The sequence below is a fragment of the Amorphotheca resinae genome (genome assembly GCF_003019875.1).
Source record: "Amorphotheca resinae ATCC 22711 unplaced genomic scaffold M430scaffold_8, whole genome shotgun sequence".
Taxonomy (NCBI): domain Eukaryota; kingdom Fungi; phylum Ascomycota; class Leotiomycetes; order Helotiales; family Amorphothecaceae; genus Amorphotheca; species Amorphotheca resinae.
In genome coordinates this window covers 62147-86899 of record NW_020194478.1, presented here as the reverse complement: position 1 = coordinate 86899, position 24753 = coordinate 62147, and the positions used below count along the sequence as shown (strand labels likewise).

Here is a 24753-nt window from a genome sequence, read left to right as displayed (position 1 = left end):
GCCGTAGGCTTAGGAGGTAGGTATAGATATAGTAGAATAGGTAAAAGGTAGTAGTAGTAGTAGTAGTTGTTATTAGTAGTAGTAGAAAATAGTAGTAAGATTATAGAGAAGTAGTGTTATAAATAGCTTTAATTTTTTAAATTTTTTATATATTATAAATTGTTTACTATTACTAAGTGTACTTGTGTTACTATACAAATTACTATAGTAACGCGAGTATAATAGGTATATAGAGTAAATCTCTTGCTTATTCCGAAATAGGATAAGTACGTCGATTTAGGTAAGTGCTACGTCGATTTAGGTAGACCCTAAATCAAACTGACTCGCTCGGCAAATCCACGCTAAACGGTATGGTTAGATCGACCCTACCTTACTTAACGGCACTGTCTCTCCTCTTTAGCCAACCATCTGACCTTGCAACTTCACCGCCACTTCAATCCTTGCAACTTCTAGACCCATCACACTAAAGCTCAGACTCCGAGCCACATCGATCTACAATCATCGTGCGACGAATCACGGCATGTCGGGCAGAGGCTTTGGCGCCCGCGGCAGAGGTTGGCTAAACATTGACATGCTTAAGCGCCCTTATCCTGTAGCCGCCGGTTTGATGGATAAGCAGGATTTTGCCGCCTCGATGATCGCAGAAGAGCACAATAGCTTTGGAAGGCAGCACACAGAAATGTTAGAAGAGCACTTTGAAGAGATAACACGAAACGACCACTCTAGGAAAGTTGCGGCAGGAGACATTCTTCGTGGAATGTTGATCCGGGGTAGGCTGCAAGCAGCTGTCTTCGACGTCTTCATGCAGCTATGCCTCCAAGGCGTATGCTCTTTAAGTGCCCTTGAGCACCCAGTCGATTGGAATTATAGGGCTCCAGAAGGCACTTGCCTATCTTGGATTCTGCGTATGCTGTACGTCTTTGGCTGCTTCCGGGTCAACTGGTCTTCAGTACAGGAGAACTGGGGCATACGGCCCAGTAGACGCTGGGTCGAATATGATGCACCTATACTCTGGTTGGGAACGATGATCGGCCGCAGCTTCACCTCTCTCGATGTCGTCTTCGACATCATCCGTACGACGAACCAGCTCGGACCCATTCATTCCGATTCTTTAACGCAATTGGCTGAAGGTTTTCAGCCTAATGAAGCATGGAAGGCAGATATCAATCTTAATCGCCCTCAGAGATGGTATGGAAGTGGAACATTCGCATTCTGGCTTCCAGAGAACGTTGAGGCCTGTATCATCCAACAAGGATTCGACGATGCGGCTATGGCGCTTTCACAAGACTTCTACAAGCGTCTCGAGAGGACGGAAATGCATTACGCAGTATTCTTCGATATCAACCGGGATGTCTTCGATACTGACGTCCAGCAAGGAGAGCGTGATGTTCGTGACTGGATCTCAGAGGATGCCTGAGCAAGCAGCGGACAAAGCCTAGAAGTACTTTTCGGATTAGCTTTATGGTTGACTTTCTTTTGACGAGGGATCCACCTCTATTCATTTGGCATCTTTGAGCATGGAGTCTGGAGAGCAGGGGCTTTCGGGATTTCTCTGTGCCACTGCTCGCTTTCTTATGTGCATTCTGGTTGCTTATTGCGGGCATCATCATTAGGGACAGGTTGTTCTTTGAACTGGCAGCTGGTGCGTGAGGCGGGTGTTAATGCGGCTTCAGAGGGAGTCGAACCCTGCTACGTGATGCCGGGCAGGTTCTCTAGATTTTTCCAGACCAGAAATTGCTAGATTCCACTACCTTTCTTCTTCATGTTCTGCAGTGACACCTTTGTTTTTGGATTGTGAGATATTTAAACCTCCTGGATTGGATTTATCTGTGAAATGTTTTATAACACAAGTTACACAACTAATTAACCTCTCCGGAGAAGGTCAGGCCTATAGTATCTGTGGGCCTGTTCATGCGAGCTGCTTGCGCTCATTTGTGGATCCATCCATACCTGAGGTTAGGATAATCTACTCTAAATCAGCCTTCGCGTCTAGGTCCCAGCCAGCCTCTAAATGACACGACGACAGTAAAGCCTTCGTTCAATAGAACAAATCTCTACGTAACAAGCGTCGGGACGGGCCGCGACAGGCTTATACGCTAACAGCCCATTGGCTCTTGGCGTGATGATCCAAGTCGACTGCCCATGTTATTGTACCTCCGAGACGTAGGGAGTTGGCATAATCTCTCTTGAGCTGGTAGGTGTCGGTATAATCGTAAGAAACCCTAGAAATTGTTAGACTCGATGTGGGACAGTAAAGCGAGCTTGAGTGTTTCTTCTTACCATTGATTGGTGTCCCATGTAATCCACTTGGCAGCAGCTGTGACTACGATACCCGCTGAACATCATCTACAGTAGATGGAGACATGGGTATGCCACCGTCGTCCGGGGCAATGCTGTTTTCTCAAAACAAAGCCAAGACCTCTACGCCTTGCATTTTCATATTAGGTCAGCTGAAACCCACTGATATTTTCGTCTTCCACTAGATTCCTCATCTCATCATCCGCGAAAGTATCCCAGAATCCTTTTTCAGCAGCTGATTTTTGGGAAGAAAATATATTTCGTGCCACGTCCTTCAGCTGCGGCAGCACTTTCTGCGCAGATGGCCACACGCCAGATATTGTTTTCAGGGCACCTGTGTTGAGGCGAATAAGCTGCTTGAGAGTCTCATCTTCACTGAAAGTCATCAAACCAGCCCAGCGTGACAGGTGGACGACCGAAGATAGTGCGATAACGCAGGTAAAAAGGTGCGTGTGCTTGACTAATGCCACGGGCAGGGTGACGAGCCTTGAGATGTTTTCCGCAGCTTGTATGATCTTGGCGGTATGGACGTTGTAGGTCTGTCCTCCGGCAACAGGTCGGTGAGGGGCGCAAGAAGTAACATTGCGAGCGACGGCGGTATCTAATTGAGAGTGTTGTCTGTGAAGGAGGATGGTGCTTCTTCTCTAGAGTTAGTGAACATACATGGATCGCCAAGAGCAGAACTTACGCGTTGGTGATCATATGCGCTTGGAACAGCATCTCGTCCACCTGCCCGTCTTCGATGCCAAGCGTCTTCGTTGGTGGAAGGTGCAGCGTCCAATTGATCAGGTAAGCATCAGTGTTGGCAACGACCGGATCGTCAGGGAACACAACTGGTTGAAGTTTTAGAACCCTGCCGAGATTTCGAATGGCAGCAACTCGGTAGGCGAACGAGGAGAATACGATATCCTCAGAGAAATCGCCATCGTCAAACTCCTCGAGCGAGCGAGGGGCCGGGATACACTGAGATAGTCAATAACTACCCAAGATAAAAAAAAAGGCGAGTACATACTCCTCCTGCATAGTCTCGCTCCTCACAAGGGAGCAAAACGGTCGACCCAACCTCATTTAACCTAAAAGGACTCTGCTGGTGCACGCCGGCAAACATTCCATCCAAAACAAAGAGCTCCCACCATGTCCTCCGCCAGCTCTCTTCCCTAACCGGCAATCCCTGGCCATTCAGGCTAGGGAATTCTCTGCGGTGCATTCCAATCTCCAGCGCGATATCACCCGCCTGAGTTAAGAAAGCCAAAGCACGTTTTCGCTCTGCGTTGCCGTCAAGACCGATAGCCACCAGCATGTTCGCCTGTACAGCGAATCCATCCCTTGGACACGAGGATGCGGATAGGAGGTGTAACGCCTCTTCAGCGAGTAACGACCTTGGTGCCGACGGAACGTAGAAGGACCCGAGATAGCGCATTGCAGCTTCAAGATGTGGCAAAGGCCGAGTCTTGAACAGGTCGAGTAAGTAGGCTCTTGGAAGGAGAAAAGGATGTGCTGGGTGGGCATAGTAGAAGAATGCTTCGAGGCAACGCTCTTTGACGTTGGCTACGGAGCCCTGCGATGTTTCCCAGGGGAGAATGAGACCCGTGTTGCTCATAGGGGCCATGCTGAAGCTAAGAAGTGTATCTATGTCTACAGACGACCCAGCAATGGATATGCCTGGCGTGTCTGCGGGACTGAGATGGCTGGATGGACGGTACGGACTCGCTTGAGGAGGAGACCGTCTCCCTGTTTGGTCTCAGCATGTTAGAAAAGAGGAAATGGCAGCAGCATACAGACCGGGCGAGTCGGGCGCTCCTGAGGCGGCTTTCACCCGTCTTGGTCCCTTATATCCACGACGTGACCGAACAAAACTGCACTCCAGCTTGTGCGCGGCACACCGTGCGCACGGGTTGGCCCCATCGCACTTCAGGTGTTTCGATCGACAAGCAAGACAGGCTATCGGGGCAACAGAACTACCGCTACGGATTGCAGGCGCTGTTGATTGAGGATGGGCAAGGTTTGTGCTGCTCGTGCCGGGGCTGGAGCTGGGTGCAAGTCCAACCGGTGTTGGCGACAGAGCCTCTGGGTCCACGCTCGCCATGGCATGGGATAACAGCTGGAGGGATTGATTGATTGACAACTGCTCAGGCCGGCCGGGGGACCTGACAGTAGAAGTGGTCGCCGGCGTCGGGAAGTCTTCGCTTTATAGACGGTGCGCGCCACCGGGTACTTGAGGTGCCCGAGGTGCCCGGTGCCCCAGGTACCCGACCCCCGAGGTACCCGAGGTCGCCGATGAGGATGCCGAACCGCTTAGATAAGCACGTGACAAAATCCAGCAGCACCAAAGTTCCAGACCCAGAAACCCGATATCCATCTCCACAGTCATGACTCGCCCAGTGGTCCCCGTAGCGCGAGGCCCGGCGCGAACCTTACGCAGATTACGCTGGCGTGGTCGATAGATCTCTTCTGATCCCTGAGAGATCGGGCTCCATGCAGTCGGGGACCTCTCGAAGCCGATCTCCCTGACATGTCTCCCCGTGCAGTGCCCGGAGACCAAATGATCCATATATGATACATGATATGGCGGTCCTCTATAAGGAACAAGGATCCATGGCGGCACTTGCTCTTCCTACTCTTGGCCACGCCCTTCAAACACACATCAACACCGTCTCACCTTCGCAGCGGCCAGCGGTAGAAGGTTCATTTCGTTGATCGTCTGTGTCAAGCTTGTGGATCAATTGAAGCTATCGTCAGATTGTGCTTTTATACAGAATAAGCGAGGGCCACATGCCCTGACAAGCGGACAGCCTCCACCACCAAGTATCTCTCATAAGATGGCCGCTTCCTATACAGTGTTCGACGGGGACAAGACCGATTCATTGCAAGATGCGTTTGGTGGCGATGTCGAGAAGAAGGCTGTGGATGTGCATCTGCAGAACACTACGGTCAGCAGTTTCGCGTGGCAAGATGTTACTGTGACGGTCAAAGACCACAAGACGAAGCAGCCCAAAGTCATCCTGCAAAACGTCAATGGAATTATCAAGGCTGGTATGTTGACGTCCTGCAATGGTAGGATGCGTAGTACTCACATAGACCAGGCGAATTATGTGCTCTTATGGGCCCATCAGGATGCGGCAAGACTACTCTGCTAAACGTGCTGGCCCATCGCGATGCTGCCGCTAGAGCCAAGGTTGATGGCACGACGCTGGTCAATGGCGCCGGTCTATCTCGAGAAGAGTTCCGTCGGATCAGCTCGTATGTAGAGCAAGAGGATGCTCTCATAGGCTCCTTGACAGTGCGGGAGACAGTGAGCTTCGCCGCAAGGTTGTCTAATGCATCGTAAGTCTTCTCGTCCCCATAACAAAGACCCGATTCCCGCTTATCTGGTGATTCAGGAGTCTGTCTAAACTCGAGCGCATGAACCTGATAGATGGCCTGCTTGATTCGTTTGGCCTCCGGAAACAACAGCATACTCTTATTGGAACTCCTATTCGAAAAGGCATCAGTGGAGGCCAAAAACGCCGTGTCAGTGTCGCTAGTCAATTGGTCACGGGCCCGAAGCTGTTGTTTCTCGATGAACCTACAAGTGGACTTGATTCTGCTGCTAGTCTGGAAGTGATCTCATTCATTAAGCGCGTTGCCCAGCAGAACGATGTAAGTTGACATCCCTTTAAGGAGACGATCAATACTGAGAAAGCTAGTTGATTGTAATCGCGAGTATTCATCAACCCTCTTCAACTACCTTCCAGCTCTTCGACAAGGTACTCTTGCTTTCTGCAGGACGACCTCACTACTTTGGTTCTGTTTCTGAAATGGCGCCTTTTTTCGAAGATATGGGCCATCCGATCCCTCCTCACACGAACCCAGCCGAGTTTGTGCTTGAGTTGATGAATGTCGACTTCTCACAAGACCAAGAGGCTGCCGTAAAACAACTTGACGACATGCACGCATCATGGGCATCTTCTGCCACGTCCGAGTTGATTGCTACGGAGATCAAGGATGTCGGCCAGAGATCCTCCTGGGAACAGGTGCCTGAATCCAAAGCAGCGGGGGCAGGCTTTTTCGGTCTCATCGTGGCCCTAACTCACCGTTCCTTCATCAAGAGTTACAGAGATGTCGTCGCGTATGCTATTCGACTGGCAATGTATTTAGGATTGGCGGTCATGATGGGGACAGTTTGGCTAAGACTCGGTTCTGGTCAAGCCGATATCCAACCATTCATCAATGCCATCTTCTTCGGGAGTGCTTTCATGAGTTTCATGGCAGTCGCCTACGTTCCAGCCTTCTTGGAAGACCGTGCTACCTTTGTCAAGGAACGAGCAAACGGACTATATGGCGCAGGACCTTTTGTCATCTCGAACTTCATTATCGGTCTCCCCTACCTGTTCATTATCGCTGTCTTATTCTCTGTTGTAACATATTGGCTGTCGGGTTTCCAACCCACGGCGGAGGCATTCTTCACGTGGATCATGTGGCTGTTCCTGGACTTGATAGCTGCCGAATCCTTGGTTGTTCTCATGTCGTCATTGTTCCCCAATTTTGTTCTTGCACTTGCAATGACAGCGTTCGCCAACGGCCTGTGGATGAGTGTCGGAGGTTTTCTTGTACCGCCTAATATCCTCAACGTCTTCTGGTACTATGCATTCTCGTATATTGACTACCAGGTCAGTTCTCACTCGAATTCCCTTTTAACTTTCTGATACGTGAAGACTAACAATTCGTAGCGATGGGTCTTCCAAGGCATGATGGTCAATCAATTCCAGCATCAAACGTACTCCTGTGGCACCGGCTGCAACTGCATGTACCAGACCGAGCTCGCGCCTCAGTGTCAGATTGCAGGAACTGGTATCTTGGACCAGTACGGGTATGAGGTTGGTCTCAAGGGCACCTGGGTCGGCATCCTCATCGGTATCATTGCGGGATACAGACTGCTCGGCTGGGCTGTGCTTGTATTCCGGAAGTAGGAGTTGACGAACAGGATAAATGGGGGTCTCAATAGTAATAGTTTCTGGTGGGATAAGAGTAGATGGCAGTGCGACATTAGACTTCCTTCTCTAGAACGTATCGTCCTTCGCATGAAGGCGTACATGTAGAATAATTATCAAAACAACGATAGCTTTCGAGTGGGCAAATCAGTCCAGATAGCCTGATTCAGAAACGACTTAAGCCAGCAGCGTAGGCCTGGACCCCGTGTTGCTAGCAGGACGTGTAAACGGTAAATGTAGGCCTTTGCACTCGCGAGTCGCGATCCACCAAGCAGGTGAGGGGGGCCTAGTGAAAATGAACTATGTGGTTTTTGCGTGGGCTAGGAAAGGAAATTTCTTGGAGAGGTGAACGTTCTGGCCACTTAGCAGACAGCAAACATCTTAGACTTCATTGCTTTGTTGTTTGTTCAAGAGGTGTCGTTAGGATACCTCAAGGAAATGTAGTGCCTTAGGCAACCATACCTTCCCTTAGGGCCGACAGGATGGGTTAGCGCCTTTCACGTGATCTCTGCCTGAGGTTGCTGACTCAGCCGATATCCTGATCGCAGCGACAAACCTCCAGCGTTCCCAAGTCTCTGTATATAATGGAGATATATACGTCTCCTCCCACGGCTTCAATCCCTCACCACTTACAAAGAGGCGGGGAGCGCATCTGGATGGGTATCAGGTAAGTGACTCGTCTCTCTCAGAGGGCTGGTGTGAAAGCTGCCCGCACATGGCCAGCAAGAGATCTGGTGTGCCCCCCCTCAAGACCTCCTGTTTCTCTCCCACATCCCCCTTTGCTTGCTCATTCTGCCAATATTCAAGATCTCCCCTTTCTTCCCTTTCGAAAGAGCATCTTTCTTTGTCTCCACGATCCACGGCGGTGGTCCTTTTCCTCTTTCCTCCTCCCCCCTCTCCTACATTCATCATCCTCAGCGTCTCGCTTGGGCTGCCTCTTGTGATCGGCGCTAGTGTGGGCAGATATCTCTCCCGCTTCAACGCGCCTCCTCACCAAACATCAACATCCCGCATCGTCCATCCGAACAACATCCTCCTCGCCACGCCAGACATCACATTCTCGCCGCCAACCATCAACGACAGAGATCCAACATGGCCGGAGGTAAAGGAAAATCCTCGGGTGGAAAGTCTTCGGGAGGCAAGGTCGGCGTGGATGGAAGCAAGAAGCAGCAGAGTCACTCGAGCAAGGCCGGTCTCCAGGTTAGTATTGCGCATGTTCTATTTCTGCATCCGGAAACCTCTTCTGTTGGGTTGGTTGGAGTTTTGGGGTCGAGGAACGACCCAGGAGGCCATGGCATTCGACCCCACACACGTCGCGTCATGCGCCGTCAACAATACGAAAACTCTTCGAGCAGACAATTCCAACCCGCGGCGCGATGCGCAAGAAATATCATCACTATCAAGCGCTTTCAAATCCACTCGTCTGTTCCGCTCGAATTTTTTCACGCGATGTCGAATGCCAGCGAAGCCGACACTTACATACGCGAATCGAAGTCCTAAGAACCAACAGATCTGGAAGATCTACTGTCATCTTGATTTTCTAGCCTGCGCATTTTGTTAGAGCGACGGCGTTTGCTGACACTTGATTTTCACAGTTCCCCTGCGGTCGTGTCAAGCGTTTCCTAAAGAACAACACCCAAAACAAGATGCGCGTTGGAGCCAAAGCCGCCGTCTATGTCACAGCCGTACTCGAATATCTTACCGCTGAAGTTCTCGAGCTTGCAGGAGTGAGTCACACAATTGTCTGCTGTTTGGTACGCGCTGACAATATAAATAGAACGCTGCGAAGGATCTCAAAGTCAAGCGCATTACCCCTCGTCACCTGCAACTCGCCATCCGCGGAGACGAAGAATTAGATACCTTAATCCGCGCGACCATCGCTTTCGGAGGTGTCCTACCTCATATCAATCGCGCTCTCCTGCTGAAGGTTGAACAAAAGAAGAAAGCCAAGGCTATCGAGGCTTAGATCTCGGGTCGCTTGATCCAGATTTGGGCATCGTGCTTTGGGTTTCTTGTGTTGGAATTTTCAGACGGTGTATGGAATGGGGATTTCGTGATTTTCGTTTGGTCAAGGGTTTACGGGGTTATGAGATGAGAATGGTATGGCACATTACACGTCTTCTGGGACTTGCTCAGGTCTGGAATGGGACTGAAGTGTGGCATGCACTGTATTACTAATGGAGAATGATATGCTTTTTGCTTCTAGGTACATTTAGATCTGGGTCCCGTGAGCCTTGGCGGTCTATTGCAGTGGGCCGAGATGGTGGGTTGGCAACTAACATCTACAGGAGACAATGTTCCTATTGTTCCAACAGTGTCGCCGCACAGCACTCCGGTCTGATTCAGGATACTTGATTTCGTTTCCCCCATACTATTTCCACAATCTCATAATTCTCCAGGCAAGTCCCAGCGTTATATCTACACAATATCCCAAAAGTTCTCTCCAGACTTGATTTGACATTCTTCGGCTGCCGAGTGGCCAAGCAGATTATATTCAATCATCCTTCAAAGACAAGATTCGCAACAAAGAGGCCAGCGCCAAATAAAGCCTTCGCCAAATAACCATGCAAGCCAATATAATATTATCGGCCCCTTTCGCCAAGCTTCTCTGTTATATCTTTTTTGAAACACATCGTTAGAATCTCATCACCCTTTGTTTATTCTTTCTTTTGCTAGCTCGTCTGGCGGAATAAAGGTAGTGTCGCAGGCGAGTGTGCAACTGCCAACAAAGGAATATTGCCCTCCCAAGACGTAGAATTCACCACAGGAACCTGGGCATTATTCAAGGCCACTACAGGAAGCAAACATTGGCACCACTTGCAAACACAAAACACCAAGAGGTTAAATCAACCAGCGAACCTTGGCCATAAACCCCGAGGTTATCAACTTGCGCATCGACGAACTGAAAAGATAAAATGCCCCTCCGCAGACCAGCCAAGCTCACGGTCTCCGGTTTCTCGCCTTTCCAACCGCTATGCTCCTCGAATTTATCTGGTCCTTCATCTCCAACAAATCCTCGTACTCCACTTACCCCACCACCCCGTCTCCACCTCCGTCCACTCATCCCTGGCCCGCCGTTGAGTCCTGAATTCCTATCAACTGCACCTCCCACGCCTTACCCCTGGGTTTGGCGCTGCCACCTCTGTCAATCCGTCTACAGAATAGGGGTAACGCGCCGTTGTCTCGAAGATGGACACTTCTTCTGCTCTCTGCCTACTCCACCGTCATCCCCCGTTGACGACAACTCCGACAACGAGGACGGGACTCAGAGTATGGATGGAGAAATGAAGCGCAAAGAGTGCCACCGACGCGGGAAGATAAAAAGGGAACGCAAAAAACGGAGACAGCCTCGCCAAGTCCGTGGTTGCAGGAGCGAGTTTGATTATTCGGGCTGGAGTCGATATCATATTTGGCGGAGAGAGGTTGCGACTTTAAGAGCCAAGCACCGGAGGGTAGAGCGTGAGACTGCCAGCTTGGCTGGGGAAGAGAAGAATTGTTGGATCAACTGCGATTTTCCTTCTGAGTGTCATAATTCCCGCCTTGAGCTCATCCGCTCGCAGAGTGCTGCTACGGCCGAATCTGTTAGAAGCGAACTAGAGGTACAGTTGAACAGCCACGGGGCTGCAGATTTAGCTGAGATGCCGCAGGATGCTCCGGATACATCTCTCTCTAGAACCCCTCATTCACTCGTCTCTTCGGTTTCCGCGGACGAGGATGATGCGAACAGCATGGTTGAAACTGAAGAAAGCGATATGGGATGGGATACAGAGCTGCTGAGTGTTGATATTGGTGTCGATGGTTGCAAGCTGTTTGATCGAAAGGAAGAGTGTTCAGAAGGTCGGAGCAGCCCATTAAAGATGTTTTTCTTATCTACTGGGGAGGAACGCGAGAATGGTAGAGATGCTGATAACGATAGTGACAGCTAGTTCCATTGCCCTTCTAGGAAATCAAATACCCCAGTACTACACGTTGATTTAGGCAGAATTATTCACGTAAATAGATGGCGGCGCAGTGTTGAGTTGCTAGGATATTAAAATATATCAAAGTCGGTCTGCAATGATAAACCAATAATCCCGACGCGTCGGGAGAACCATGTATGAGACGGCTTATAATTACGCCGCGCGGCTCGGCCGTAACTGTCACGTCACGACCATTCAGCATCTCCAGAACACCAACAATCCTCGTCCGAATCTCACGCAAAGCCTCCGCCACATCATCCTCATGACTGACGTTGGCCCTGCGTTGCGGAAGAATGTATCATTCTCTCCATTCGGGAGGATCTCTCCCTCCACTGGCCATCCACCTTCACGGTTCCATGCGGGCTCTCCTCCGTCGATATCTTGAGGCGGAAAGGTATATATATGGTTGATCTCACGGCATTGTCTTCTATGTTTCCATCAGCATCGACATCGATACACCTCTTGAGACTATCAATCTAAAGAACAAACAATATCTTCGAGTTTGTCTAGATTCTTCATAAGCATTCGACTTTCTTCCCTCAACAGCATTGTGCTTACCTCAAACCCCATCGAACCACCATGGCTTCCTCTTCATCACTACCAACTATCGCCATCTTCGGAGCAACAGGTGGCTGTTGTCTCGCCGTCCTCAAGAACGCCCTCAAAGCCGGTCACAGCGTCAACGTCCTTGCGCGTAGCCCATCGAAACTCTCCTCTCTCTCCGCCTCATATCCCTCCCTCCTGCACATCACTGAAGGTGACATCAGCAACCTGCCGGCCATCAAATCCACCCTCGTCCACAATAACCGCGTCGTGGATGTGATCGTCTCTGGAATTGGAATGACGCTACATCGAGAAGGAATGGGTTTCACCTCTAATGACGTACACATCTGTGAGAAGGCCACGAGCGCAATATTGCAGGGCTTGAAAGAACTCGAAGAGGAAGGGAAAGTGGAGTTGAGCCCCGCGGGACCGTCTTTTGTGGCTATCAGCACAACCGGGATAAGCAAGAGGGGAAGAGACGTTCCTATTGCAATGCTGCCGCTTTATCACTGGATGTTGGCTGTGCCGCATGCAGACAAGAAGAAGATGGAGGATGTGATCATAGAGGGTGAGGGGAAGGACAGGAGATGGATCATTGTGCGACCGAGTCTGCTCGTTGACGGGGAGCCTAAAGGGTTGGAGAAGCTGAGGGTTGGAATCGAAGTACCTGGCAAGGCGGAAAAGAAGCAGGAACATAAGGAGGTCGGATACACGATTCGGAGGGAAGATGTTGGTTTATGGATTTACGAGGAGTGCATTAAGAAGCGTGAGGCGAAGTGGGAGAAAAAGATGGTCTCCTTGACGTACTAGGCGTTGGCTGGCATGTTTATCTGTACAGTTTCATTGTCATTTCGTATTTCTATCGTTAAGGATTAGGAGTAATGTCACTACACACCGGTTTCTGAAATCTCCTGCCCCGTCATAACCTTATGCGTGCCAATAGTCGAGTCCGGAATCTTCAACTTGTCACCCTTTAAATTGGACAATGGCATCTCGACACTCTTGTTTTCAGGCATCTTCAAATCTTGCAATCTTCTTTACATATCTTAGGGAGCGTCATTGTCACATGACGCTAAGTGAGGTTGACATTGGAGGGTGTACTGGTGTTTATTGTTGTAATATCATACCAAAAAAACTCCTGGAAGAATGATCCTCGATCTGCAGAACTGCCTAGGCAATGTATCGGAGGATAAGTGGTTGAAAGGGGGTCCAAGAAGGAAGACATCTTTAGCGACTGCCATGCAACAGCCGGCGATGTCGTTTAGCAGTGACGGTACCTGGATTACAGTACTATTTACAAGCGAAAGTGAAGTCCTATTACTGACCGCCTACACTTTCGGTTCACCGCCGACGCATTGGGCTTTTGGCGGGGGCGTTGCGGTTAAAGGAGGAGGGAGGGGGGGGGGGGGGGGGGGGGGGCTACTACATAACAAAAGGAGGGATAGGTGCCGCGTATCAGCACTCCGTTAATCAAGACCAGCTGGAACTGTTAAATTGGTGACATGTTCCTGTAGAATTCGTCGTTGAACCCGTCAAAGAATCGGAGGCGTTTGCCTCCGACTGGCCGGTTAAGTCCGTACTCGACAAGTTTTGTCCGGTTTATCAGAGGTTTAGGGGAGTGTGCTGTTGGGAAATATGAACCCTTCGGCCAGATATAAAAACACTCTTTTGTCCTCCGTTCAAAAGCTGCTAGGTTTGGTTTCTACTATAGTGCATCGATATTCATAACGGGTTAAAGCGAAGAAAGTCAGGGAATCATCATCATGTCAAGTCTAACACTCAACGATGGGAACTCAATTCCTCTGGTAAGTTGTAACACTTACTTCCTCCCTTTATCCACATTAACTACCAATTATCTACCAATTTTTTTGGGGCCGGAACTTGCAGCCATAGCTGACATGAATCTATTCCCAGCTCGCATTCGGGTCTGGCACTGCCCTCCTCAAACGCAGCTCCTCCTTAGACCTCGACCGCACAACAGTCAACACAATCAAGAACGCCATCCGCATAGGGTATCGTCACCTTGATACTGCAGAGATGTATAATACCGAGTCTGAAATGGGGGCTGCGATTCAAGAATGCGTCGCAGAGGGTGTAGTCAAGCGAGAAGACCTGTTTATCACGACCAAGATATCGAGTAATTTCATGGAGGTGCAGACGGCGATTGACATTAGTTTGCAAAAGTTACGATTGGATTATGTGGATTTGTATGTTTCTGCTATCTCACTCAATCCAGTTTCCCTGTCTCTCTTGGGATAATAGAAGCTAATAATTACTTCATCTAGATATCTACTGCACTCCCCGTACTGGACCGACTCAGATGCAGATCTCCAAACTGCGTGGAGACTCATGGAATCAGTCAAGGAAAGTGGCAAGGCGCGATCTATCGGTCTATCCAACTATGGGGAACCACACATCCTAGCTACTCTTGCGACGGCCCGGATCCATCCCAGTATCAACCAGATCGAATTCCACCCGTATCTGCGCCACGGAGATCTGCTGCCATTCTCGCGCAACCACGGCAAGATTGCTATCTCTGCATACGGTGCTCTTGCCCCCGTCACGAGAAATATTCCCGGCCCGCTAGATGAGACGCTGGAGATGCTGGCGAAGAAGTATAGCGTTAGCAAGGGAATGATCTGTTTAAGGTGGTGTATTGATCAGGGTGTTGTAGCGGTGACGACGAGTCAGAAGGAGCAGCGGATGGAGGAGTATTTGCGTGTGTTTGAATTCGAACTGACGCAGGAAGAAGTACAGGAGATTGGGGAGAAAGGTTCAGAGTGTCTGAAGGAAGATCTAGTTCCGAGGGTTGTGCAGTACTATAGGAGGCTCAGGGCTCAGGGACAGCAAGAGTAAAGCCTGGAAGGTTGTCCCTAGCAGCTATTGTTCTGGACGAATGCTTGATATACGACATCACTTGTGATCTGCCGCAAATAGAGATCAATTATTTGACTGTAAGGGGGGATCAGCAACTCAACAAAGTAGCAAAAGAATGCATGAAAATACAATACAATTACAATTTGACAAAAACGAAAAAAAATGAAATAAAACGGCAAAATAAAGGGCAAACCAGTCCCTGAATCAGGTAATCAGGGCACTTCACAGTGCTGCAGTTCAGACCCCTCGCACGTGACGTATTCAGGGGGAAATGCGGGTTCTATGACGTATATTTGGCGGCGACCTCAAGGTGAACAGATAACTTAGCTGAACACCAAAACTCCAACAATACACTTATCATATCTGATCAAAGCAATCTTTTGTACCTTTCCTCCCTGCAGTGCCAAAAACAACTGTACTCAAGAATTGTAAAAATAAGGGAGTCTAATTTCTGAAAATGCATCATTTGCGGGATCGACTGAACATACAGAATCCGTTCAAGAGACCCGGTTCCTCGTCAACAACTCCCAGCATGGATTCGGGTGGCGATAGCTCGTTGAATACGATGGCGCATGGCACATATCCTCGGGCCACAAGACTTCAAGATGGTTCAATCCTGGGCGTGCATACTGCGTTCCAGGGCGGGACTAATATCATTGCTGTGGTCCGCAGTACAGACAACGGCCTCACTTGGAGCCCTGTCGGAGAGGTTTGTTTAACCTCTGCAAAATGGAGCTGCTACAACACAACTAACTGGAATCACAGGTGACCAGAGGAGTCGGTGATATCGATAATCCCTTCATCGTGCAGCTACCAAACGGCAAGATTGTATGCGCGTTTAGAAACCATTCCAGGGACTCGGGCGGTAGATATACATGGTTCCGCATAACTGCATGCGGTTCAGATAACGGTGGTGCAGATTGGAGGTACCTCTCGACCGTCGAGGAGGTAAGTTCGTTCGTCTGGAGTGAATTGGGATCATGTTCATTTCTAACCTGCAAAGAATGGGAACCCGGTGACTGGTTTATGGGAGCCTTTCCTCCGAATTGCTAGAGATGGATCTCTGCAAATCTACTATTCTCGGGAGCTCAGTGGCAGCGATCAAGATTCGATTCAACGAGTCTCTCGCGATGGTGGAGTAACCTGGAGCGCAGACAAGACAATCTCCGGTGCTGGAATTGTGGCTCGGGATGGTATGCTTGGACTTGCCCCTTTCGAGGGCAAGTTGATTGCGGTATTCGAGACCAATCAAGATGGGCCGATGTCTATCAAGTCAGTGGAGTCACCCGGTACGTTGTGTCTTTGCCTCTATTGCTTTCTGCTACTGATTTGTGTCTGCAGATGACGGAGCCACTTGGGGAAATCGACAACCTGTTTATTCCGCGAAGGGTATTGCCGCCGCTCCACAAGTGACGAATTGCGGGGGAAAATTAGTGGTTACATTCCAAACTGACGAGGAGGGGCTTGATACGTCTATCGTGATGCTGGTCGGAAGGCCGGGCGCTTGGAGTAAGAAAATGCTGGTAAGCCCGAAGAAGAGCTCTTGGGCTGGGATTCTGACACTTGATGAGTCAAGTGTCCTCGTGATGTTTGACAACGGCGGTTGCAAAACTAGAAGGATCACACTGCGTTGAATAACTTGAATTAAACCAGTAACAACCCTAATAGAGTATTACGGAATTTACGGCACCGGCCAGTGGAGAACTTGACGACGGAAACGGCTTTCGGCTATAACTGCTCCTCTACAAAGAGCCCGCTACTTTTAGAAAAACCACCGCCGCCTCTACAGCCCTACGGTAGCTGTGCGGCTAGGATTCAGTAGCCGGTCAAGATCGGCCGTAGATTGCTCACTAACTAACTTTACTTATCTTTAATCTCATCTTCATACATGGAAATCCTCTTCCACTCTACGTAGCGCTCCTTTCCTGTCGGCCCTCCACCCAGCAGCCGGTCAAACTCCTCCTGGGCTCCGGGCTGACCAGGTCGGAGCTTCAATCTGAACGGCCACTTCTCGATGACAGTGTGCTTCTCTTTCATTGCCGCTCCCATGAATTGCGCGACTTCAGAGAACCTGGAGTTCTTCATGAATCTTATAACATAGTTAAACCCAGGTTACATGATTGTAGAGGAGGGAGGAGCTAATTCGTTTGGTCTTTGCTTACCGATCGAAGATGTGGTCATAGGTTTCTACACTGTCCCGAGCCATTGAAAACTTGATGATTTCAGGATCATTTGGCATTATTCCATTGATCCTCTTGGGCTGGAGGTACTTGTAAAGGCGTTTCGTCGTTGGGCTTTGCGGAGTTATGTTGGCAATTTGGTCTTGTTCGGTTATGTTCTCCTCAACAGCGTTCATAAATAGAGTAATGAGCGTCGCATGTGGGTTGATGAGAGGTGCCTCAAGTAAGGGCACCATCAAGCCAATTGTGCGATGTATTCCAAGATACCCGGCGTCCGAAATATTGGAGACCTACGTAAAGTGGATTAGCATCTACTAAGAATTGGGACATCTAAACATGACCTAGCCTGGCATCCCTCCTTACCTCGATTCGGCTGAAAGAACCGCCCTCAAGATGATCGGGCAGGTCAGAAGCATCCATATGAAAAAGTTGAAAAGACACCTGCAAGCCCGAGAGACGGAGAAGGAAAGTTCGCAGCACTGCGCGAATATAGTAAAAGAGTTTGCCGTAAATATCAGCAGCTGCAGGTCCACTCGAACTGTCTTCAACTTCCTTCAGAGACCATCCATCAAGAGGATCGGCATTATCACGCATCAGCCAGGTGTCGGTAGTCTGGAAGAAAGTCCTGTAAGTTGTTAGATTCGCGCTTCGTTTACCTGCTTGATGCTGTCTGTTACTCACGGGTTTGGTTCTCGAAAGTCAGAGCGTCGAGACCCAAACGGTAGCAGGAGTCCGTCTCCCCAGAACCGATTTATTGCAATTCGACGGGAGGGAGATTGAAAAAGCAAATGTCGATCACGATAGTCTTTCCTAGATTCAGCAAGAGTAACGGCTGTGCGAATTTGGCCAGCCCGCTCCGCCGTTAAGCCCTCTGGAATGTTCATGAACAACAAAAGGCTATCCCATGATGACTTTTGTAGCACAAACCTCATGGAGCGCTGACCGAATGTCCAGGTCTTTCCCAAGAGGCTATTGGATGCTTTGCTTTTGATCTTTTCGCAAACGCTTTCGATAAGAGGACAAATCCGTTGTTGAAGAATGTCAAGATCGGACTTGCGAATAAGAGCCGAGTACCAGACGTGGATTATGCAGTCGATTGCCTCGTCGATGTTGTCGACTACGAGGGCAATAAGAAGCATAATAGCGTTGCGTGCCACAATATTAAGATCACGGTCGTTCATTGTAACGCCGATAGGCTGGAGCCTGGTTGTAACTGCTGGGAATCTGGGAGATAGTCTTGACAACATTTCGAATGTCGCCGGAAGCTACAGCGTGATAAGTCTCATCAGTCTGGGCGCAGAATAAGATCAAGTCAACTCGCACGCACCGGCAAACAAGAGGCGCAACTTCCCTCTATAATCATCACCCTCGTTCAATCCAAGTTGAAGAATGTCGAGGGCCGGAATGTTGCCCCAGAGGAAGCACTTTCCTCCAGAAGACGCCCCTATTCCCCCTCTAACAAAGGCCGGTTTTCGGTTCTCCAGAACCCAGTCGGGATTCCATGTTTCCTTGCCTAGAGGCGACTTGCAATCTGTTTTGTGAACCGCCCAGTGGGACTGAACCCAGTCGGGATCCCATGTTTCCTTGCCTAGAGGCGACTTGCAATCTGTTTTGTGAACCGCCCAGTGGGACTTTTGGCAGTTCGGCCCGCAGTACTTCAAGGATTCTCGTTGAGAAAAGGTCTATGTTGCGGAAGAGAGAAAGGATCACCTACCAGCACGAGATAACAATTCTTGCAAGTATATCGGCCGACCTTTTTGCAATCAGTACTGTCTATATCCCAGTTTGCGCACATGAACTGCAGAGTTGCCATTTTGTTGTATTGATATCTTGAAGGTCAAGTGTTGTCAACGCTGGAATGCATGTGGTTGATAATAAGCCTTTGATGTTAAGGGTCAAGCACCAGGTGAAAAGTTGAGAGAGGGCCGCTGTAAGAGCGTGGAAGACCTGTCGACGTGGCAGGTGCTGAGAAGTCCATCTTGAAGTTACACAGCACAACAGATAGATGTTGGACAGGGGAGCAATCACAAATCAACCATACTGTCATACAGTGCTTATTAGAGTCTGTCAAACAAATGGGAGGTTATATCACAAAAGAGGTGGTAATTGTGAGGTTTTAATTCCCTTGATCGTTTTGTGTAAGTCTGTTGATTGCTCAGGCTACCAGACGTTGTTATATACACATGCCATAACAGTAATAATAGGGCGAATTCAAGTAGGTTAGGACTGGATTGAATTGAATAGAAAGGAAGATAGCTAGCTAACTGCTCTATATACTCAAACAGGGGGAGTGCTATCTATATACAGGAAGAGGCGATATCCTCTGAATACGGATATAGGTGCCTGAGAGCCTAAATATCCAACAGTTCCAACAGTTCCAACAGGATCCAACAGGATCCAACAGAAACTCTTGTATTGAGGCGTAGGGTAGCGTATTGGACTGAGGCTTGACGATCCCTGTTATCATGAGGGATATGCTAAACTTCGAGAATTCAATCGAGTCATGGCCCTCCGTTCCTTCACGGGGTAGGACGAGGTGTTTATTTCTGTCGATTGCCAGAGAAAAACACATACATAGGTCATGGCCTACCTTTGAGGATTGGGGAGCCTTGCTTCAACGTCAGTAATGGACTGCACTCACACGACTCATCTTCTCCGTCCTAGGTACCGTGGGTGGACGAATGTGCACAGGATCAAGAATGCGCTCGTCCCTGCTCCATTACCAAGACCCGAATATGAAATAAATGCCGCGTACATGTCGCGAGAAGAACGACGGAAGAAGTAGAAGTCTGCGAAAACGTAGGTATCATTTTGTACAAAATCCCCAACAAAAAATACGAGTATGTTGTCGAAGCTACAGTGATCCTAACTTCCTCCTCGTGCTTGTCGAGATCTCGTGCTCACCCGCTGACGGAGAGCAATGCAATGCCAAAATCAAGCTGGAAATACATCTCTGGAAGGGTATTCTTCTTCGCGCCTCGGTCGTCCCCTGCATCCCCATGTCTAGGTATCCATCCCTCTCTCTATCGAGCGAAGACCTTCACGACCCCATCGCCCCCTGCGCTGACGACCCATCGCCCATCTTGGCTCCAGACCACGGAGCACACACCCTCACCCCTCATCAGACGATGGCTGGTGATCTCCTGGGTGCAGCTTCTCGTTTCAAGACTCCAGAACCTGAGGCTTGCGTCGTGCCCGGCTGAAACGAGCTCACGTCCGTCCGGCGAAAGCGACAGTGCTGAGATCGCAGCCGGGTGAGCTAGCATATTGTATGTACATTGGCCTAAGATTGAGAGTACATCAGTATGGTCTGCCAATTTAGGGGTTGGATTGGGTCTTGCAACGTACCGCTGTTCGCGTCGTAGAAACGAATATATCGATCCTCATGCCCACTGATGATGGTGCCTTCCACCCCGCCGATTGTGCCCGTAGCTCCGCCGACGACGCCTTCATCTTCCGACAATCCTCGCCCAGAATCAAAACTTAAGGATCCGTCGAGGCCGTTTGTCGTTGCCACAACTGCGTTGACTCCAGTTGCATCTGTGCCGTTGTACGTCTCCAGGCTAGCCATAGAAGCCACTTCTTCTCCAGTTCGGGTATCGTACACAATGACAGCTGCATCTGAGTAAGACACCACGAAAGTATCCCCAGAAGCCGAAAGCGGGGTGATACAGGTCGGTGAAGCGGTACTGTTATCTCGTGATATCGAATGGATCAAAGTGTGATGGAAGGGCGAGTTTGATGCCACGCTGGGTTGCGGGGAGGAAGGGAAGGCAGATCCGGATGACATGGAGTTTCCTCGAACGCGACCACCTCTCCGGTTATTGCTACTGGTACTGCTACCACTTTGAGGCGACATCAACTGCGGTGGAGCACTGACAGACCAGACCTTTACCGTTCCATCCGCAGCCCCGCTGGCAAGAATAATGCGATCAGGACCACCATAAGCGTTGCTTGGCCCAAAGACTGCCCCTGTTGTTCCGGGGAGAACGCAAACTGTCCACACGGCATCAGTGTGGCCATCAAGTGTTGCCTTTGGGTCTACCCGGCCACGTTCCCATACTCTTACCGTACCGTCTTGACCCCCTGAGAAAATCCAGCCGTCACCTTGAGCTCGTCCACCACTGGAGAAATTCTGAGACGGAGACCAGGAGGTAAGGCACATTACTGCTCCCGTATGACCCCGATGCGTAAAGTAGCTCGAAATATCCAAATCATTCGCGCTAACATGTATGCCTCCTTGGTTTTCGTACCGCGCGGGGATAATCCATCTCTTGATTATTCCATCATCACCAGCAGTACAAATCTCGGGTTCGCCGGGGCTTCCACCACCGCTGAATATAACAGACCGAACAACATCCAAATGGCCCCTTAGACCGAACCGCACCTTCAAAGCCCCATCAGTCTTCTGATGTTGGTTTAAGGAAAGTTCATGCTCGGGCCCGCTCTTGCGCCGTGACATAGAACCTTTTCTCCTATGCGACCCTGACGCTGTCCGGCCTGGAGACTTGGGGGGGTCTTGAGCAATCGGAAATAAATCGGTATCCGGCCTCTGGGGAGTGGGCTTCTCCGGATCCGGAAACTGTGCTGCCTCGTTGAAATCCCAGCCATCTACGTCCGCCTGGGGTGCTTTCTCGGTGGTTCCTTCGCGGGTCTCGATCGGACGGCCATATGTATCAAAGTTGGGATTCGCCTTTGTGACTGGCTCTTCTGGAGGGGGCATACTGGCCATCTGGAATGTGGAAGACCATTCTGACTGGGAAGTTTGAGGTAATGGCTGCTGGTCCGCAAGTGATCGGGTTGGAGGCGGATCTACATTTCGGGCTGCAAGGTTCGTGGTAGAAGGTATGGGGGGTGGTTGGTGGTTTGGCGATGGTGATGGCCTTGCAAGATTTGTCTCCCGCACATTGCTTTTCTGTCTTGCTTGTTGTTGGTAGACCTCCTCAAGACTCCGCTGCGGTACGTCGAACATTGGGGCCTGTAGCATTTCCTCGAATGGATGTTCCCTAGGCGGCAAAGGGTTCGACGGTGAAACCATCAGGTATGTAAGTTCGCCTTGAGTCTTATCCATGAAGCCCTTTAGACTCCCTCTGTCTGGATCCTCTTCCAAGTTCCCCACATCGCTATCTGCTCCGACTTCTAAGAACGAATTGTGGCGTTTCTCTTGGGCTGCTGTACCAGCTATTAGCCATGGAAACAACCAATCGATATGCCAGAAACCTACGTCGATGCTCCTTATTTTTCCCCGCGAGAATCTCCTTCCCTTCTTCCTTAGTTGGCTCGGAGCTAAGATCTCGCCCAGCTTTCAATGCCTTGACCTGCGCGTCCCTCTCCCTCAAGGCCTTCTCCAGCATAGTAATATACTTCTTCAGACTCTTATTAGAACTATCCGATTTCCTCGTACTGCCCTCCAACCTCGCTATCCTCCCCTTCATCTCCTGTCTTTCAATTTCCCAACCGTTGCGATCTCGTTCGTGCCGGTGCCATTCAGTTTGTAGGAAGCGCATCACACCTAGAGCCCGTCAGCATCCTCCATGTATTCTAGGCTATATCGCACTGGCCGCATACCTTGCAGAGTATATTCCGTGCCCTGGGGTTGATTTGCCTGCTGTTGGGCTTCTCCTCCACTGCCCCCATTGCCGGCCCCACCCACGCCGGACAAAGACTGCCAGGCCATGTTGACCTCGCGGTCCCTTATAGAACGGCCAGCTTCTCCCTTATGACGCGGAGCTCGATGGGCATCTATTGGATTTGGCGCAACGCAGAGGCTTCAGGAGGCCGAGACCAACCAGTGCAGTCGGAGGCGCGCGTTCAACTGCTCATGGCCTTGCGAGACCGCTGTGATGGGTAGAAGAGCTTCGGAGACGGGTGTTGCAGCTTGAGATAATGTGTTTTTGTTTGCTTCTTTGCTGGGGGCGCCAGTTACCGCGTAGACTCGGGCGTGCAAGAAAACGTGAGGTTTGTTCCCTTTCTGGGAGAGCTCTTCGGGCCAACCGACGATCTGTACTGTGTACGCGACGGGTGCAAGGCACTAAGGCATCAAGGCACCAAGGGATGAAAGATTGCCCGCCCCTTATTGGGCCGCTGCTTTACGCAGTACATACCCGGCGGGGGATTGAATAGCGGTGGATGAAGATGCATTACATAGTATGTATTCTGGTAAATATATTTACATAGAGACACAGTGATCTGTACACTCTCTAGAGAGCTCCGAATTGAAATGGTCGGTTTGAACTGATGATGGAGAGGGGCGTTGTAGGGAGAGCGTTCCTCTTTACCACCCCCTATTCCGAGACAACCTCAGCATCACGTCTGGACGTTGCCCGAGGGGTAACTGGGCGTTATATAATCCTATAGTTTCTTGCAGTGTTCGGGGGCATGTAGATATTGGAAGGGAGCCTGTGTTCTCATAGGCGTTATGAGAGAAGGGAGACGAGGCTGGACGGCTTCAGCGATATTGGCATAGCACAATATTACCTTACTTTCTTTCAATATGGGCCAGATTCAACATGTTGCGGACAAAGATAAATTGGAATCTATCAGGGTCACGCGACCACCTACTTCGTACAGGAAAAGCGGAGGCGATTATGTATTATCCACCCCCTATACTGATACCCAGCCCATTTTCCATCCTAACATACAAAGCCAGCCTGTCCCACCTGCACACGTTCTCTCAAGCAGCTGTCTATTCTTCCTTGGCGCCGCCGCGACCGGCCTTCTCGGCCATCTCAATGCTCCTCTTGTCCTGTATTGGTGATGCAGCGGCTCCTCCGAGATTGCTCATCAATCCTGCAGGCGCCTTGAATGGCCGCTTCAAGTCACCAGTCGCTGGCAGGCCAAAAAGGTGGATCTTGATCTCGTTGCTCTCGAGCGCACCCTTGAGCGGGATGATAGACTGGATCAAGAGAGGGTTGGTGTACTTGAAGTACAAGTGCATGACGGCCATCATTCCTACACCCATCATCTGCGCCTTGAAGAGAGCCTTGACTTGTTCGAGATCGTACTTGTGGATGGTGGTTGTGATGAGCTTGGGTTCTTCCGAGGATCCCAGCTGGGGCGGTTGGACGTATTTAAGGGTCGTCATGTCTGCGGAAGTTGGTCAGTCTTGATCCTCAGATTTGATGGAACTGTTCTAGAGTCCCGCAGACACCATACCCTTTTTCTTATTGATCTGGTAATTCACGTAGGCGTAGATGGCGGCAATAATCACGTTCGAGACAATATAGCCCAAACGAACGTACATCAGGATCTGCGGGTCCTCAAGCGGGATTCTCTTGGAGACCTGCATCATCCCAAGGATGACGACCAGGTTGGTTCTGCGGAGTCAGGTCAATACCAGGCTGTGCGACAATGGGGAGGGTGTTGGTACATTTGAGGGCTGAGTCCTCCCATGGTGATAGACGTGGGGTTGTGAAGAGAAAGGAATGGGTTCTCGAGAAGGAATGTATAGGTTCAGAGATGAGACCGTAAGTGAGAGTGGCAGCAAAGGTGTTGGAGTCAAGTCAAGGGAGATGGATGGATGTAGTACGGGGTGGCTCTGATATCGAGTCGAAGGCCGGAAAGAAAAGCGACCAAGGTGGGCCGCGATTTTTGGTTGGCGGCCTGTATTTACCTTATATTTGAGGCTCCTCGGCTTCTAGCAGCGACGTGGCCGAAAGGACACATATTATTATCATTGCACCCGGAACCACCACAAGTACTAAGATTCCCCCCCGGTTCCGTTTATCAGTCGACCGAGAAGTGGTTTTCTAGCCTGGTGCAGTCAAGTTGATTGATTGGTTGGTTTGTTATTATTCATAAGAGATAAGGCCAAAGTGTAATTTGGCCATATCAACATCATTCGCGTTTCCATAGTACAAAATCTACTGAAGTAAGTACTTCAAGACGCGGCTTTGAGGGGAAACAAGGTTTAGACCCCAGCCTTCA

General features: G+C 50.0%; 11 protein-coding genes across 11 annotated transcripts; 7 read left to right on the top strand and 4 right to left on the bottom strand.

Moving 5' to 3' along the window:
• The first annotated feature begins 549 nt into the window (after positions 1-549).
• M430DRAFT_35681 (hypothetical protein) lies at positions 550-1749 on the top strand. Its single transcript, XM_024866789.1, has one exon. It carries the CDS (start codon positions 572-574, stop codon positions 1415-1417), a length of 846 nt encoding a protein of 281 aa, XP_024719390.1. The 5' UTR covers positions 550-571; the 3' UTR covers positions 1418-1749.
• Positions 1750-2441: 692 nt separating this feature from the next.
• M430DRAFT_104897 (hypothetical protein) lies at positions 2442-4384 on the bottom strand (the record flags this gene model as incomplete). The annotated part of the gene is made up of 4 exons (XM_024860965.1): positions 2442-2937; positions 2987-3261; positions 3311-4038; positions 4081-4384. 4 exons carry the CDS (start codon positions 4382-4384, stop codon positions 2442-2444), a joined length of 1803 nt encoding a protein of 600 aa, XP_024719389.1.
• Positions 4385-5117: 733 nt separating this feature from the next.
• Positions 5118-7345, top strand: M430DRAFT_141970 (hypothetical protein; the record flags this gene model as incomplete). The annotated part of the gene is made up of 5 exons (XM_024862741.1): positions 5118-5331; positions 5382-5622; positions 5679-5937; positions 5985-6947; positions 7008-7345. The coding sequence occupies 5 exons, from the start codon at positions 5118-5120 to the stop codon at positions 7245-7247; spliced, it is 1917 nt and encodes a 638-aa protein (XP_024719388.1). The 3' UTR covers positions 7248-7345.
• Positions 7346-8360: 1015 nt separating this feature from the next.
• On the top strand, positions 8361-9234 carry M430DRAFT_28846 (hypothetical protein; the record flags this gene model as incomplete). Its single annotated transcript, XM_024865826.1, has 3 exons — positions 8361-8468; positions 8864-8995; positions 9046-9234. The coding sequence occupies 3 exons, from the start codon at positions 8361-8363 to the stop codon at positions 9232-9234; spliced, it is 429 nt and encodes a 142-aa protein (XP_024719387.1).
• Positions 9235-9903: 669 nt separating this feature from the next.
• On the top strand, positions 9904-11277 carry M430DRAFT_252801 (hypothetical protein). The gene is made up of 2 exons (XM_024865214.1): positions 9904-10867; positions 10916-11277. The coding sequence occupies exons 1-2, from the start codon at positions 10184-10186 to the stop codon at positions 11192-11194; spliced, it is 963 nt and encodes a 320-aa protein (XP_024719386.1). The 5' UTR covers positions 9904-10183; the 3' UTR covers positions 11195-11277.
• Positions 11278-11426: 149 nt separating this feature from the next.
• Positions 11427-12529, top strand: M430DRAFT_123244 (hypothetical protein; the record flags this gene model as incomplete). The annotated part of the gene is made up of 1 exon (XM_024861876.1): positions 11427-12529. A coding segment is annotated over exon 1 (723 nt), but the record flags the coding sequence as incomplete, so codon positions are not given.
• A 1004-nt stretch (positions 12530-13533) lies between these two features.
• On the top strand, positions 13534-14626 carry M430DRAFT_20105 (hypothetical protein; the record flags this gene model as incomplete). The annotated part of the gene is made up of 3 exons (XM_024864216.1): positions 13534-13575; positions 13685-13977; positions 14056-14626. The coding sequence occupies 3 exons, from the start codon at positions 13534-13536 to the stop codon at positions 14624-14626; spliced, it is 906 nt and encodes a 301-aa protein (XP_024719384.1).
• A 586-nt stretch (positions 14627-15212) lies between these two features.
• M430DRAFT_104797 (glycoside hydrolase family 93 protein) lies at positions 15213-16281 on the top strand (the record flags this gene model as incomplete). Its single annotated transcript, XM_024860955.1, has 4 exons — positions 15213-15356; positions 15413-15595; positions 15651-15936; positions 15989-16281. 4 exons carry the CDS (start codon positions 15213-15215, stop codon positions 16279-16281), a joined length of 906 nt encoding a protein of 301 aa, XP_024719383.1.
• Positions 16282-16507: 226 nt separating this feature from the next.
• M430DRAFT_51461 (hypothetical protein) lies at positions 16508-18640 on the bottom strand (the record flags this gene model as incomplete). The annotated part of the gene is made up of 7 exons (XM_024868224.1): positions 16508-16736; positions 16810-17117; positions 17191-17452; positions 17509-18023; positions 18070-18092; positions 18155-18482; positions 18542-18640. The coding sequence occupies 7 exons, from the start codon at positions 18638-18640 to the stop codon at positions 16508-16510; spliced, it is 1764 nt and encodes a 587-aa protein (XP_024719382.1).
• Positions 18641-19850: 1210 nt separating this feature from the next.
• Positions 19851-22504, bottom strand: M430DRAFT_104518 (hypothetical protein; the record flags this gene model as incomplete). The annotated part of the gene is made up of 4 exons (XM_024860932.1): positions 19851-20110; positions 20176-21999; positions 22052-22339; positions 22396-22504. 4 exons carry the CDS (start codon positions 22502-22504, stop codon positions 19851-19853), a joined length of 2481 nt encoding a protein of 826 aa, XP_024719381.1.
• Positions 22505-23484: 980 nt separating this feature from the next.
• M430DRAFT_141954 (hypothetical protein) lies at positions 23485-24238 on the bottom strand. Its single transcript, XM_024862740.1, has 3 exons — positions 24197-24238; positions 23983-24143; positions 23485-23913 (listed from the first exon to the last, which is right to left on the bottom strand). The coding sequence occupies exons 1-3, from the start codon at positions 24217-24219 to the stop codon at positions 23513-23515; spliced, it is 585 nt and encodes a 194-aa protein (XP_024719380.1). The 5' UTR covers positions 24220-24238; the 3' UTR covers positions 23485-23512.
• Between the last annotated feature and the right edge of the window lie 515 nt (positions 24239-24753).

What these genes read in the sequence shown, in the direction of transcription:
- M430DRAFT_35681 (XM_024866789.1), top strand. Translation starts at nt 572, where the DNA reads ATGCTTAAGCGCCCTTATCCTGTAGCCGCCGGTTTGATGGATAAGCAG.
- M430DRAFT_252801 (XM_024865214.1), top strand. Translation starts at nt 10,184, where the DNA reads ATGCCCCTCCGCAGACCAGCCAAGCTCACGGTCTCCGGTTTCTCGCCT. An exon ending in CTGTTAGAAGCGAACTAGAG is followed by an intron (nt 10,868 to 10,915) that starts GTACAGTTGAAC and finishes GAGATGCCGCAG; the next exon opens with GATGCTCCGGATACATCTCT.
- M430DRAFT_141954 (XM_024862740.1), bottom strand. Translation starts at nt 24,219, where the DNA reads ATGGGAGGACTCAGCCCTCAAAT. An exon ending in GGAGGACTCAGCCCTCAAAT is followed by an intron (nt 24,144 to 24,196) that starts GTACCAACACCC and finishes CTGACTCCGCAG; the next exon opens with AACCAACCTGGTCGTCATCC. An exon ending in CCAGATCAATAAGAAAAAGG is followed by an intron (nt 23,914 to 23,982) that starts GTATGGTGTCTG and finishes CAACTTCCGCAG; the next exon opens with ACATGACGACCCTTAAATAC.